The following is a 16,610-nucleotide window of genomic DNA, read 5'->3' as shown; positions in this document are numbered from 1 at the left end:
AAAGATGTGGATATCTTGGAATGAGTGTAGAGAACAGCAAACAGATTAGCCAGGAACACAGTCTTTTGTGGTAAAGAGCACCCACAAAAGACTTCAATTCTGAAAATTGCAGTGTGCTTGGAAACTGTCCACTTGCAAGGAGATTTGATCGAAGTAAGTGTTAAGGCTTTAAATGGATTAAGTAAACTTAATTTGATGATATTCTTACTTTTCCTCAGACAACACACACACACACACACACACACAAATGTGCGCGTGATGCTTCAATATCATTCTGAATTCACCAATTGTTGAATGCCTTTTACATTATAGCAAATATTTAGGAAATAAAATTCAATTAATCTTATTTCCCAAAACTTACATTTATAAGTTATAACACAGTTAAGGCCTCATATTAAGTAATGTGAGAAAATGTAATAAGTTGGCATCTATAAATTTATGAGGTTAAAATGTATGCCACTTGTTTATAGAGCAGGACTGCAAATTTATTCATGTTTAAACATTTTTAATGCACTTATGTTTAATTTTTGGTTAGTCTTAGTGATATTAAATATTATTAAAAAAACTGCAGGAGAAAAAAAAAAAAAGGAAAAAAAAAAATGTTTAAATGTGAATAAATTTCCAGTTCTACTCTATCAGCATTTGTCATATACTGCATTTCATTTCCCAAAAGATGTAGTCATAAAGCACTTAGAACTCATGCTGGGTAATATGAGAAACTCTAATAAGTTGTCATCCATAAATTTTATATTGTTTTTGAAAATACAAGAACTTAAAATCTACTATACCTGCTAGTGGAACAGGACTGAAAATTCATATTTAATCATTTTTATCTTTGCTCCTGCAGTTTTTAATACTTCTTTTTTATATTTATATTTGGGTTAGTGTTGCAACAGCAGCACATTGGTATAAACAATTCAAATGTTGAAGAACCTCAGTGCATGATGAAGAAATTCCATGAAGTCCAGCAGCTGCTGTAAAAAAAGAGAATGTTGCAAAAATCGAGGCATTTATACTGGAAGATGGCTGTATTAGTGTCAAAGAACTAGCTGCAGAGCTCCAAATCAGTGTAGGGTCTGTGGAAAATGTCATCCATCAACAGTTGCATATCAGTAAATTGTTTGCCGGATGGGTTCCAGACTTCTGGTAACGAGGAGGGAAAGGGCACAGTGTGTGCATGAAATGTTGTTGATATGCTAGGAAAAGCAAGAGGAGTTTTTTTCACAGCTAATCACCATAGATGAGACTTTGATGATTCCAGAACTAAACAAATGTTAAAATAGTGTAAGCATGCAGAGTCACCCCGCTCCCCTAAAAAAAGAAAGAAAGGCAAAAGCACAACCAATTGCTAGCAAGGTGATGCTGTCAAATTTTTGGGATCAGCATGATGTAATACTAACAGGTTACCTTCAAAAGGGGTATTGTGATGGCAAAGTATTATTCCAACCTCCTCAAAGCTACATGCTTCTATAAAAGAAAAGACTGGGAAAGCTGTCGAAATGTGTGCGCCTGCTCCATGATAATGCTCCTGCACGTTCCTTGCAAACTGCAGTGAGGTGAACTTAGGTTTGAAATATTATCACATCCTACTTATTCCCCTGACCTTGCACTTGCGGATTTCTTCCTGTTTTCTGCTCTGACATCCTTTCTTTCTGGGAAACAGTTTGCCACTGCTGCTGATGAGGTGAATTCTGCTGCCAAGTCTTTGTTTGAAGGACAGTCAGAGGACTTCTACAAAACTAGCCTGTGGAAGTGTATTGAGAGGTGGCATCTCATATGTAAAAATGGATGCATTTTTAAATTTCAAAGATGTTTTATATGCCATTCAGATTTATCCAAGGACAAGAACCATATAAATGTGCCTGTAGATCATTTGGTTGTTTTAAGTGTCAGTTTCTGGAATTAGTGTTAATTCCATAAATTCATGAGAACTTTGAGAACTTTTGTTAATTACTATTTTTGCATATTGCTAATGTTTATCAGAAATATGAGTTTATATTATCATATGATTTAATATATGTGCAAAATTATTAATATTTGACTGACACTATAATTATGTTCTTTAATAAAAATTGTAAGTTTCATAAATTTATTGCTGGGTTATATTTCATTTCATTATTTTAGAAAATCTAATAATCAAGAGGAACTTCTTAAGATTTGTTCAGATCTACAAAAAAAAACCGAAGATTTGGAAAGACAGCAGAATATGACTCGTCCTCTGATTACTTTGGTGGATAATATGGTTAAGTTGGGTAGTTTATACAGTAGTGGAGAAAGGAGAGCATCATCATTTTCTCAGTTGGTAAATGAATAAAATTAAGTAATTTTATTTTCATTATATGTGTAATTAGAAATTTATTTTTAAGTTTTTTTTTGTTTTTTTTTTTAATTTCTTTTTTCACTTTCAGTGTTTGAACAAACTGGATAGAATTGTCATTTTTCTTAGACTTTCACAATGGTTTAAGTGACTATGATTGCTGATCTTCCTCATAGAGAACCACTAAATAAAATAATGTTCTTGTGCTTTATGCCTTGTAAATTCCTCTAGTCATATGTGGCTATCCCAGAATATAAAAACAAAATTTATAAAAGGCTAGATTTGAAATCCATCTTGATGGAAAGAATCCATGTGATTTTTTTCTATACACCTTATCTGAGTTAGTTAATCTTAAGCGAGGATTGTTGCTTGCTTTTTCCCCTCCCATAAACTGAGGGAAACATATGACAAACACAGTTAAAACAAGCTAAAGAAGATACAGTTTAAGATGATTTGCTGATTCTTGGTGGCCTTAGTTGCATTCTCCCATATTCTAAATGCTTCATCCCAATCCAGTCCAAATTTGATTATATTAATTACCTCAGGAATCTCTAGATCTTTACTGAAAAATTTGCTATGTTTTATTTTATTTTTCTACACTGGGATCTCCCATCTTGATAAGTTTGTTATTATTAAAATAACTATTGTAAAAGTTGTGTAGGATCCAAGTATAAAATTCCGTGAAACGTCCAATAGGGTCAGAATAACATTATTGGATTTCTTTTGGTCCAATTATAATTAAATTTGAGATGGCTTGACAATTTTTTTTTCCCCCTAAATAAGCCGAGCATAAAAAAATTATGAAAATTTATCCATTAGGAGTCTGTCTGTCTGCACATATATAATATGTGCAGACAGACAGACAGACAGACAGACAGATGGATGGATGATATATATATACGTGCAGACAGACAGACAGATGGATGGATGATATATATATATATACGTGCAGACTGACAGAAGGATGGATGTGGCCAAAACGATAGGCACTTTACATATATGTGCTAACACGCCTTATAAAGTAAAAAATAGGGGGGAGGGCTGGTGCAGGAAAAGCCTCTGGATTTCTTACACCATATGGCTAATACTAAATCTGAACAGCAGTGCCATTGTTATAAACAAATCTTTTGATTCGACATTTCTAAGGCGTATGAAATCTGTAACAGTATCTTTCTCAAGGAAATCATAATCAGTTGATGTGTAATAGACAACCCAAACAAAAATCCTAGGTAAGTTAATGTTTGAAAGCATACAATACTAGTAAACAGTCCTGTAGCTTTATAAAATGTATCTGTTTTCAGTGAAATATTTATCGAGCACAGTGTGGATTTACAAAACCTCCTGCTTTTCAGAAAAACTGCTTGTTTTCCTACTTCTTACAGTTTCCTGATCTCCATCTTTTTGAAAGTCAAAAGTTGGCAGCTATGTAATTATTATTTAATAATAAAAGCAGTCTGATGGGCAGCCAAAGTGTTTAAAGAAACATGGGCTGTCCACAGGGAAACATTGGTAAACCACAATAATAAAGTTTCTTGGTACTGAAAATGTCCGAAACTACCATTTTTGTAGTTATAAAAAATTTTGAATTTTAATTCCCGTGATCGCGACATATGGTCGAAAAGCGTTGTCAGCTTCAGGAAGGAAAATCGTTTTGAATATTTTCGTTAGATTCTTTTTAATATTTTTAATTGCGTTAAATTGATTTTTAATTGTGTTAAATTGATTTGAATTGTGTTAAATTGGTTTTTAATTATTTATTTTTTACTCTAATGTAAGTTTTCGATTTTTTCGTTTTAATTTCTGGAGAGTATCATACGGAAGTGTTCTACGTACTATATTGAGGTAAACTTCTCTTATTATTTTACAAATATTAATATCAACGTAGAACGTATTGAGTATTACAGCTCTGATTCATACTAAGTTATAAAAAAGGAAAAAATTGCATTTATATATCTGTGCAAATTATTGTACATAGTACTATAAAAAATGAATCCCATATTGAGCATAAAGTAACATACACTGTATGAAAAATATATTGCATTATACAGTACAGTTAAAAATGACATTTCCCTTTCCGCAGGTGAGTCCATCTCCACAGGTGATTCATACACAATAGATTTGAGGGCCCCCACAAAAAGAAATCAAGGCTTGATAAATCTGGTGAGCGTGGGGGCCAGGCAACGGGTCCACCACAGCCAATCCATTGACGCCCAGAACGCCTGTTCAAATAGTCACGAACACACCTTCCATAGTGGACAGGTGCCCCGTCATGTTGAAACCAAATGTTGCGTCTCACATTTGCTGGAACATCGTCAAGTAACCCTGGTAGAACTTGACCAAGAAAGATCCAATATTTAGCAGAGTTCATGTGGGATGGTAACAGGTATTGGCCGACTAAGCTGCCACCGACCATACCTGCCCACGCATTTATTGCGAAGCGATGTTTTGCCACACGAGGGCGCACACCGTGTGGGCCCTCTGCTAATCCATACACTAGATGCATGTCTCCCAGCTCACAGTTCGTATATCGATGCATGCTCTTCATGTGGCGACTACTGCTTGAATGAGTAAACCAAAAATTTTCCCTCTCACAAACTGATGAACAGGGCTGTGTACCGACTTACGGTGACGTTTCCAGTTATGGGTTCCTATGCGATTCACATTCCTTTAGATGTTACCTAACTCCCCTAAACGTTTGTACCGATATTTTTGAGACACCCTGTATATGTGTAAGGTAAAATTAACAAGTTCATTGAAAAGTGTAAAGATGGATGCGTAAATTACACAAATTGCCAAAATTAATAGGAGAAGAATAGCAGAAATTGGAGACATTTAGGCTGTGACAAAAAAAGAGAGAAATAATGTGAATATCCTATATAATATAATGAATTAAGCAAAATTGTAGGCTGAATTGGATAGCCAATTATAAAAAAGGGAACTGTAAAGCAAAAATTATTAAATTAATATATGGAGTAATAGCAAGCATCAGATAAGGGTAGAGCAAATAGGGGAGGTAAAGTAGTAGAAATTCCACAAAGATATGGACAAGGTAGTCCCAATGCAGTGTATGTTTTAGAAATAAATTAAAGTAAATTCAGAAATAAAATAGTAATAAAATTAAAATCAGTGCTTACAGTGTAACCTAGATGCATTAAAAGTTGATTATAAGCGAATGACGCGATTTAGAATAAATTTAGGGAGACAATATGTATATGAGGTTAATGCAAGCAAATAGTATTAGGTGAGGGAGTGAATCGAGGAAAAGGGAGAGATGACAGTATAAATAAAAAAAGGAGAAGATAGCAAGAAATTCTAAGGACAGTTGGTGATATACAAGGGTGATATGAACATTCCTACTATCCATAATCTCTCACTATCTTTGCCTTTTTTATCTACACTTTCATCCCTTCCTTTTTCTCAATAGTTTTGGCATTTTGTGTAATTTACGCATCCATCTTTGCACTTTTCAACTAACTTGTTAAAATTTTTTTTTTTTTTATGTAAACTCCAAACATGAGAAGTATTAGAACCTATAGTACTTAGCACTGTGCTTGGGTTGGAGGTTGAGAAGACGAAAGAAGATATTTATTGAAATCGGACTTGAACTTCTGTAGACTATAATTTTCAGGAAATACATAAGAAGGAAGGTTGTTCCAGAACAAGGTAGTTCGTATATCGATGCATGCTCTTCATGTGGGGACTACTGCTTTAAAGTTAGAAAGACAGGGAGCCATCTACCATCACCCTCAGTGAACGATCAGAGAGAAAGCTGGATAATCAATTACTAAAAACAGTTGGCAAACCATAAGATGGAAGCTTGTTTAGATGACCTTTATGCCAAACACGATCAAAAGCCTTTGAGATGTCAGGAGCAACTACTTGTGTTTCACCGAACCTTTCCATCGAAGTAGTAGTAGTAGTGGCATGTGATGCAAGAAAGCAACTGTATGAGCTTATGCAGCATCAGCCAAAAAAATAAAATAATAAAATAAAAAAATCACACCATTCCCTCCAAATGCCTGTCCAGTTCCTCCTTAAATTTATTTAACCTGTCAACTTCCACAACGACAGATGGAAGTTTGTTCCAGCAATTAACCACCTGCTGGCTAAAGGCAAATTTCCGCACATCTATTCTACATCTGTCTTTTCTTAATTTGAATTTATGCCCCCTTAGGTTCGTAATCTGAACAAGTGGAAGGATCCCATCAGAATTCAGTGTGCCCAACCCATTCAAGGCCTTATATACCTCAATCAGATCACCGTGCAGGTGCCAAGTCTCCAGCCACTGCAGTTTGCAGAACTTAAGCCTCTCTTGGTAAGAGGAACCCTTCATTCCCCTCGCCAATCTTGTTGCCCTTCTCTGTACACGCCCAAGTAAATCTACATCCTTCCTAAAATGAGGCCTCCAGATCTGTACACAGTACTCAAGGCGTGTCCTGACCATTGCCTTATACAGAGGGACAATCATCTCCTTCTCCCTGCTAGCAAAATTCTTATATATCATTGACAAAACCCCATGACCTGCCCTGGCAGCCTGTCTGCATTGCTCAGAAAACTTCATATCTGACTGCACAATTACTCCCAGGTCTTTTTCATTTTCTACCACCTTAAGTGTAGTACCACACAGTTGGTACATTTCTCTGGGTTACTTCTACCCATATGCAGTACTTTGCATTTGTCAGGGTTAAACTTCAGTTGCCACTTCTTAGCCCATCTGCCCAAATTATCTAGATCCTGTTGCAGTAGCACACTGCCATTACTGTCACTAACAACCCTGCCAACCTTTGTATCATCTGCAAACTTCGACATTAAGCCTAATATACCTTCATCAATATCATTGAAAAATATACAAAACAACAGTGGACCTAACACAGAACCCTGTGGGACTCCACTAATAACATTAGTCCACGAAGAGCAGCATCCATTGATTACCACCCTCTGTCTTCTCCCACTTAACCATCCTTTTATCCATTGTAGCAACTTACCCTTAATACCATTCTGCTCCAATTTGTACAATAGCCTTCCATGCACAACAGTGTCAAAAGCCTTCCTGAAATCCAAATATATGATATCAAAATTATTTTTTGCATCCAGTTCCTTTGTAACCACGTCATAATATCCTATAAAATTTGTCATACAAGACTTTGCCTTAACAAACCCATGCTGTGTCTGAATTATTGCTGCAGTCTTGTCTAGATGATCCTGCAATGCATCTTTAACCAGCGACTCCATTATTTTACCCCAAACAGAAGTTAAACTAACTGGTCTGTAATTACTCGTGTCACCCTTCGATCCCCCTTTGTGAATTGGGGATACATTTGCACATCTCCAGTCCGTGGGGACCTCCTCTGAATCCAAGGATGCTCTCATAATTATGGCTAAGGGTTTGCTTAGTTGCTTTGCCGCCTCCTTTAATATAACTGGATAGATCCCATCCACCCCAGGTGCTTTTCTTATGTTTAACTTCAACAATTTCTCCTCCACTTTGTTTTCAGTTATTACAAAATCATTAAGTATCCTGCTACAATTTGATAACCTTCTGCCATTTTCAAACCTTTATAATTCCTTATGTGGAATGTAGATGCAAAATACACATTCAGTTTGTTTGCTATATGAGCAGGATCATCAACAGTCGAACCATCGATGTCAAGTGGACCAATCAGATTCATCCCCTTCCTTTCAGAGTTTATATAAGTAAAGAAATCCTTGCTATTTTTCTTAGTATCTTTTGCCAAGGATTTCTCGTAATCTGCCTTTGCCTGCCTAACCTCCTTTGTGACCTGATTACAGACTAGCTTATATCTGCCATAGGCTTCTGAGTCGCTTGATAATTTATATGCATCTCATCCATTTTTCTTCTCTGTTACAAGTCGCATTAGTTCATTAGATAACCATTTAGGCCTAAACCTTGAACAATATTTCTTAATAGGTATGAAACTTTTAGTAGCATCCACGATTAATTCCTTGAATGCTTCCCACTTAGAATTTACTGTTGGTAACATCGTCAGTTGATCCCACTGTACAGAATTTAAAAACTGTCGGAGACCACTTTGGACTCCGACAGTTTGGACTGATTAATAACTGCTTTACAATTGTTGTGAGCTTTGGTGTAGGCAGAAATGTAGTGTAGTCCATAAATGGGTAACATAAGCCAGAATATCACCAGTGGATCGACACTGACAGAATCCATACTGGCGATCATTGATCAGATGGAAGGCCTAGGTACTTTAAGAGTTGGCGGTTAATTGAATTCTCCATTACTTTAGAAAGAGTAGAAGTAATTGCAATGGGACGATAATTGGATGGAAGGGATTTGTCACCCTTTTTAGGAACTGGCTGGATATATGAGCAAATTTCCAAACAGAAGGAAAAACACCTTTGGAATAACAAAGTGAAAAAAAGGCGGCAAAGAATAGGAGTAAGTTCAGGAGCACAGGTTTTGAGATCAAGTGGAGAAATATCATCGGGACCTGGAGCTTTCTTAGCATCAAGATTCGTCAAAATCCTTCTGACATCCTTTTGACGGAAGATCACAGGAGGCATTGAATGGAGCATGTTGGGAATGGTGAGAGGTGTTTTCTCCAGATCATTAATACATGAGTTGGAAGAAAAATGGGATGCTAGCAGATCAGCTTTATCCTTGGCTGAAGTGACTGGTTTGGACAGAGGTAGGAGCAGAGATGGACAAAAGTTACGGCCAATAGCTTTGGCAAGAGACCAGAATGCTCGGCTACCATTAGGGCAAGAAACAAGTTTTCTACTCTTAGCCTGTTCAAACTCTAGTTTGGACTGATTAATAACTGCTTTACAATTGTTGTGAGCTTTGGTGTAGGCAGAAAATGAAACTGAAGAATTAGAAACAAGCCAATTACGATATGCAACATTCTTCTCTTGAACAGCCTTAGCACATTTATTGGAAAAGCAAGGTTTAGATAAAGGACGAGATTTTAAAGTGGAGTGTGGGATAAAGGATTCCATTCCTGCAAGAATAATTTCAATGACACGATCTGAGCAAACGTTGACATCAGAAGTTTTGAAACAGTAATCCAACCAAGGAAAAGAAGTCTCGCAGGTCATCCCATTTTGCATTCTTGTAATGCCCAACAACATGAGGTTGTGAATAGCCATGAGATAAAGGTTCCATTGGAGAAGAGACAATCACCAAGTTGCGATCTGAAGTGCCTAAAGGACCTCTCACTTCGGCCATGTACTTAGAAGGGTTGTTTGTGAGAAAAAGATCAAGCGTATTGGCTGTATGATTAGGATTGTCCAGTATTCTTGTAGGTAAATGAACAATCTGTGCAAAGTCATTAGTAATTGCAAAAGCCTCAGCATCTTGACCAGCAGGATCGGTGTGACTAGAAAACTGATGCCAGCTGGAGTTGTGAACACTAAAATCACCAAGGAAAATTACCCCACTGTTAGGAAAGTTGGACTGGAGAAAGTCAAGTTAAAAAGAGAGGAAGTCAAAGAGCTCCAAGTGATTAGTGGAGTTGGGAGAACGGTAGAGACAACAGATGAATTTGACACAATGAGGTAGAGAGATTTTAAGCCAGAGAAGATCAAAGAGAGGAGATTCCAAGTCTCTGACAGGGAATATCAGAAAGGACATATGCACAAGTACCACCTTTGAGGTGAAAGGAATCATACAGCGAATAATTTGGGCATCTGAGATGAGTAGTAGTTTAATCAACCGATAACTGAGATTCTGTCAGAAAAAGTACGTGGGGTTTGGCAGACTGCAAGTGGAAATGGACATTGTTGAGATTAGAATTGAGACCGCATATATTTGGGAAATGAATTGGGAAGTGCTTGGGAGGGTTAGATCTTTTCGCATATAAGCTTGCTCTAATAGTTTGACAATTCATGGTGTATTCAATAGTAAGAAAAAGTTTGTGGGACATGCTGTATGAAGTAATGAAATTTTTTGGATATGGCGTACACATGGTAAGAATATACCCAGATCCTTGACATAATGTGGCCTCGACAATGCTCCCCGCATACACATTACTCGGACTCCCTCCAGTCACTATCTGGCAGAGTAGAGGTAGCAAGATTATACACTAGCTGATCCAGATGCCTCCTAGAGAGTTACCAATAGGTTTAGTCCAGTGTACTAACTAGCGGAAGAACTGGGAACACCGTTTTATAGCTGTACCCTCGAAATGTAAGGAATATTGGATGTTAATTTAACTTACATATATAAACTTTTGTATCCTTTGCTACTGCAGCTTTGAGCACTCAGTTGCAGATGTCATTTTATTTTTATTATAATCTCTCCTTTGCCCCTTAACTTTTCACCCCATTTTTATACTTATTTTATATATTTATATCGTATTGACTGTCCTCTGTGACAGTATAGTAGTTTCACTGCTTATTTCTCATTTGGAGAGGTCTGACTTCAAGCCTGCTGATGACTGGACAAATTTTTAAAGTCCTCTTCAGTCAAGTCTGTAGTGTAGTTAGCCAAACTCAGTGGACAGAGAACGGTTTTTATACATACACTACAAATCAGCCAATAAACATGCAATTATACAGAATGCAGTGTGCATATATGGTTATGGGTTATAGCATTAGCATTAGTACAGGCATTTGATGCAAGAAAGCAAGCTTATGCAGCATCAGCCAAAAAAAAATAAAATAAATAAAAAATAAATAAATAAATAAATAAAAAATAACCACTTCCAGTTCACCCCTCTGTTCGTTCGAAATACCTGTCCAGCTGAGCCTTAAACTTAATTAGGCTATCAACTTCCATGACAAGGGATGGAAGTCTGTTCCACCAACCAACCACCCGCTGGCTAAAGGCAAATTTCTGCACGTCTATCCTACATCTGTCTTTCCTCAATTTGAATTTATGCCCTCTCAGGTGATTATTCTGAGCAAGAGGAAGGATCCCATCAGCATTGAGCATGCTCAAACCATTCAAAGCTTTATACACTTCTATCAGATCACCTCGCTGGTGCATAGTCTCCAGACACTGTAATTTACAAAACTTGAGCCTTTCTTCGTAAGAGCACCCCTTTGTTCCATTCACTAATCTTGTTGCCCTTCTCTGTACTCGTTCCAACAGCTCTACATCCTTCTTGAAATGAGGCCTCCAGGCCTGTATACAGTACTCTAGGTGTGGTCTGACCATTGCCTTATACAAGGGAATAATCACCTCCTTATCCCTGCTAGAAAAATTCCTATATATCATTGACAATACACCATGAGCTACTCTTGCAGCCCATCTGCACTGCTCAGAGAACTTCATATCTGCCTGCACAACCACCCCCAGGTCCCTTTCATTCTCTGCCACTGTCAGTGTAGTACCACAGAGTTGATACGTTGCTCTGGGGTTGCTGTTTCCCATATGTAGTACTTGACATTTGTCAATGTTACACTTCATTTGCCACCTCTCAGCCCATCTGCTGAACCTTTCCAGATCCTGTTGCAGCAGTATAGTGTCAGTAGTGTCCTTGACCACCCTGCCAACCTTCGTATCATCTGCAAACTTGGACATTAAGCTTGATATACCATCATCAATATCATTTATAAATACAAAAAACAATAATGGACCCAATACTGAACCCTGAGGGACTCCACTAATAACATTAGTCCACGATGAGCAGTGTCCATTGATTACCACTCTCTGTCTTCTCCCCCTCAACCACCCCTTTATCCATAGCAGCAATTTGCCACCAATGCCACACTGCTCCAATTTGTGCAGCAGTCTTCCATGTGCAACAGTATCAAAAGCCTTTCTAAGATCCAAGTATATAATATCAAAGTTATTCCCTGCATCCAGTTCTTTTGTGACTGCATCATAGTATCCAATCAAATTGGTCAGGCAAGACTTCCCCTTAACAAAACCATGCTGTGTCCGAGCTATAACTGAAGTCTTGTCTAGATGATCCTTCCAAGCCTCCATTAATTTTCCGGGAACAGAAGTTAAACCAGTGCCTCCATTAATTTTCCGGGAACAGAAGTTAAACTAACAGGTCTATAATTACTTGTGTCGCCCTTTGGTCCTCCTTTGTGAATTGGGGTCACATTTGCACATCTCCAGTCCATGGGTACTTCCCCTGAGTCCAAGGAAGCTCTCACAATTATGGCTAAGGGTTTGCTTACATTCTTTGCTGCCTCCCTCAATACAACTGGATAGATCCCATCCACCCCAGGTGCCTTTCCTGTATTTATCTTCAACAATTTCTCCTCTACTTTACTCTCAGTTATTACAAGATTCTCTAGCTTACTGCTAGAGTTGAATACACTTCTGGCATTCCCCTCGCTGAATAACTCCTCATGTGTGAATGTCGATGCAAAATATTCATTTAGTTTGTTAGCTACCTGAGCAGGATCATCAACAGTTGACCCATCGATATCAAGTGGACCAATCTTGATTCATCCCCTTCCTTTTAGAGTTTACATAAGTAAAGAACTCTTTGCTGTTTTTCTTTGCATCCCTTGCCAAAGATTTCTCGTAATCTGCCTTCGCCTGCCTAACCTCCTTTGTAACTTGGTTACAGATCAACTTGTATCTATCATAGGCTTCTGTGTCACGTGTTAATATGTATGTATCCCAGGCATTTTTCTTCTCTGCCATATGCCTCATTACTTCATCTGACATCCATTTTGGCCTAAACCTTGAACAATATTTCTTAGTTGGTATGTAAAGCCTAGTAGCTTCCAAGATTAATTCTTCGAATGCTTCCCATTTTGAATTTGCTGTTGGTAACATCATCAGTTGGTCCCACTGTATAGAATTTAAATACTGTCTCAGTCCATCGTAGTCGCCTTTACGGAAGCAATAACCCTTCCCTTTACCCCTAATGGTAGTTACCTCTTTGAGTAAATCCCACTTCAGCACACTGTGATCGCTGCCACCTAGTGGTTCATTTATCTGCAGATTCTTAATGCATGAAGAATCACTGCTGATAATCAAATCAAGAGTATTACTCCCTCTACCTGCCTCCCGAACATGCTGATGTAGAAAATAATCATCCAATAAATCCACAAAAGCCCTGCTAGTGTGTGAGTGACCAGCCCCCAAATTCCAGTCAATATCTGGGAAATTAAAATCTCCCATTATAAGACTCTCTGATTTACTGGCCCACTCTATTTCCCTGTACAGTTTCTTATTATACTCATCAGAGTCATTAGGCCTATAGCACACTCCTACTCTCAATTTTGATCTCCCAATGCTTATGTCACACGAAACTGACTCAACACTGCACTGTCCAGCGATGTCGACTGGCTTCACTTCCTTGGTTTTTATGTGTTTCTTAACTAATAGCATAACCCCTCCCCCCCTTCCTATCCTGTCTATCCTTTCTGTAGACGTTGTACTCCCCAAATTCCATTTCTGCATTCCTTATATCTGTGTGACACCACGTCTCTGATATCCCAACAATATCTGCCTTTGATGTTTAGAGCAATACCTCAAATTCATCAAATTTATATACTAAACTCCTAGCATTGGTGTACACGCAAGTATACATGCACCTGTTCTTTTTCTTAGCGAACCTAACACAACCCATGTGTTTACTTGTACCCCAATGATTCCCAGCAGTCTCTGAAATATCCTGCATCTTATTTTCCAGGCTGCAGCTCATTCCAATAGAAGCAGTGCAAGAATCACTTTCACCTCTGCCAGTGGCTACTGTTAATCTATTAGTCCTTGTATCTCCCCCCAATCTAGCAGTTTTCCGACCCACCTAACACTGCCTCGATAGCATCAGCAAACATTCTTGCACCCTTTCTATTTAAGTTTATCCCATTACTGTAGAAGCAGTCTCTCCTGTTAACAAGTACAGACCAGGCTGAAAAAAATTCTACCCCTTGAGCCTTACACAGTCTTTCCAGGGCCGAATTGATCGACAGGGCTCTCATCATATACTCCCTCCTATCGTGTCTGGGCAGAATTGCAGACACTTTCAAATTTAACCCTAATTCATGGCTTTTTTTCAACAGTGACCTGTACTTGTTAAGTAATTCTGCTGGTCTCCTACTCTTAATATCATTAGTGCCAACGTGTACAACTATATCACCTTTTGTTCCCTTAAAAGATGATATCCGCTCTACAACGTCATCAACCTTTGCCCCTGGCAGACATACCCTGGTCCTGGTCCAACTATCCTTTTTACAAAGCATGTTTCCCGTTTCCCTGACAATAGAGTCACCATCAACTACTAGTTCCTTTGGGACCAGCGCATTCTGCCTTGGGGGCTGCCACTGTGTCACGTGATGACCAAGTGCAAGCTCTGGCATTGGTGTGGGCAGCTGAGAGCTTGATGGGCCCTCACTTTTAATCCTTTGAGGGCATCAACCCTGTCCTTCACGCTCTCATATAGGCCCATAACAACACTGAGTTGTCGCCTGATTTCCTTACACTCCTTGCATCGCGCATATACAAAGACATCCCCCATGGCAGTATCATGTCCCTACCCGACTGCTCCACAAACATCAAGCAAGTAGTGCATTTTAATAGGCTGTGATTCAGAGGGCAACTGCCCCCTCAGTTCTCCCCTGAGCCACAGCACTCCCATTAGCTTGAGCCTTTTGCTTTGCTGCTCTGGTCTGAGTCATGATTTCGATTTAATTTCAATAAAATTTCAATTTCAGTACAAAATTAAAATCCTAAACTTATATCCCAACACAGTTATAGCACTATATGTTATTTGTTTGTTATTTGGTTTTTAGGAGCATTAGCAACTAAGGCCATATTGCTCCGGGATATGCGGCGGTCATTCCCTGACCTTTCCGCATCCTCCGTATTTGGTGGTGACGGGTTCGAACCCCGGTCTAATCAAGAAGCGTGTACTACGCACTGCTGCTCCTTCCCACCTGGCTACGGAGGCGCCATATAACACTATATTTACGCTAATTACTTATATTACGTAACCCAAGTCGTTATATGTATAGTTAAAAGTACAATTTAATTGGCAATGAAGTTCAACAAGATTAATTATCTGATTAATTGACAATATTATGTACTATACTATACTATATTAAGCTTATGCTATCTATTTCGAGATATTTTGTATCGCGTAACAATGGCGGCAATTACGAACGGTAAACACGTGGATTTGATACCCTTTCCGATACTAAGTAATACCTACAAAATCTCTAAGTTACTTTAATCTAAGTATCGTAAATAGGAATATTAAGCTACTCTAGAAAATAAGTTAATATGCCAATTTAAGCTAATAAAACAGAAAATAAATCAGAAAAAACATCTCTGTTCCGCAGAGGCTACTCTCGTGCTCGAGACTCTCAAAGATCCCAGATTTATCCCAGATCTTTACAATAATAATAATAATTATTATCTTAAAAGTGAGTTTTATACTACTGGTGTTACACTAGATTTGGATGATCATAATTATCCCCTTGTATGAAGCAATGGTGAAGCCACACCTTTTGTACTGTATACAGCTCTGGAGGCCTCATTTTAGGATTAATGTAAAGCTGCTGGAACAAGTAAAGAGAAGTGCAACAAGATTAGCGAATGGAACAAAGGGTTGCTCTTACGACAAAAGGCTTAAGTTATATGAATTACTGTGTCTTGAGACTATGCACCTGTGAGGTGATATGATTGAGGTGTATAAGTCCTTGAATGATTTGAAAAAGCTCAATACTGATGGGATTCTTCCTCTTGCCCAGATTAATCATCTGAGGGGACATAAATTCAAATTGAGGAAAGACAGTTTTAGAATAGTTGTGCGGAAATTTGCCTTTAGCCAGCGGGTGGTTGATTTCTGGAACAAACTTACATCTGTGATTGTAGAAGTGGACAGCTTAAATAAATTCAAGGCAGAACATTCGGAGCGAATTGATGGGTGAAGTGGGAAGGGGTTTTTTTTTTTTTTTTTTTTTTTGGCTGATGCTGTATAAGCTTGCTTTCTTGCAACATATGCCTCTGCTAATGGTAATGCTCCTGGTGATAATTGATGTTTACTTTCTTCCTTGCTCATAAAGATTCGCGACATTATCTTCTAGATTAGCCCCAGGTGCTAAGTGTTATACCAGTCGTGATAGTAACTTGACTGAGTCATTTTCTGTGTTTATTCATGGTTTTTAACTTTTTAGTCTCATTTTGATAGTTAAAAGAAATCTTTAAAATCCCAAAAAGAAGTTCAACCAAAATAAATAGTGCTATATATACGCTAGTGTTCAAAGAAAGTGCATCACCTAAAAATTTCACATTTCTAACCATTTTTTGCCATGGTATGATACATTAATGACTAGCATCACAAATAGAAATATAAACAAAACATATTTATTAATAGTTAAGGCAAAGCTAAGTAATATT

The 16,610-nt window shown here is 38.0% G+C and overlaps 1 protein-coding gene across 3 annotated transcripts in view; it reads left to right on the top strand.

Annotated features, from left to right (window-relative positions):
* kmr (pleckstrin homology domain-containing family A member kramer) overlaps positions 1 to 16,610 on the top strand; it is a 666,551-nt gene that overhangs the window by 439,284 nt on the left and 210,657 nt on the right. For all 3 annotated transcript variants that reach the window (XM_090386565.1, XM_090386564.1, XM_090386566.1), the window contains exon 13: positions 2,125 to 2,302. In XM_090386565.1, coding sequence (XP_090242691.1) covers positions 2,125 to 2,302 — 178 coding nt within the window. The remainder of the gene's footprint in view (positions 1 to 2,124; positions 2,303 to 16,610) is intronic.

Source organism: Mastigoproctus giganteus, chromosome 12 (genome assembly GCF_048544385.1).
Source record: "Mastigoproctus giganteus isolate SK-2022 chromosome 12, ASM4854438v1, whole genome shotgun sequence".
In the NCBI taxonomy this organism is placed as follows: Eukaryota; Metazoa; Arthropoda; class Arachnida; order Uropygi; family Thelyphonidae; genus Mastigoproctus; species Mastigoproctus giganteus.
Note: the sequence above shows the minus strand (reverse complement) of the source record. Positions and strands in the feature narration are given on the sequence as shown.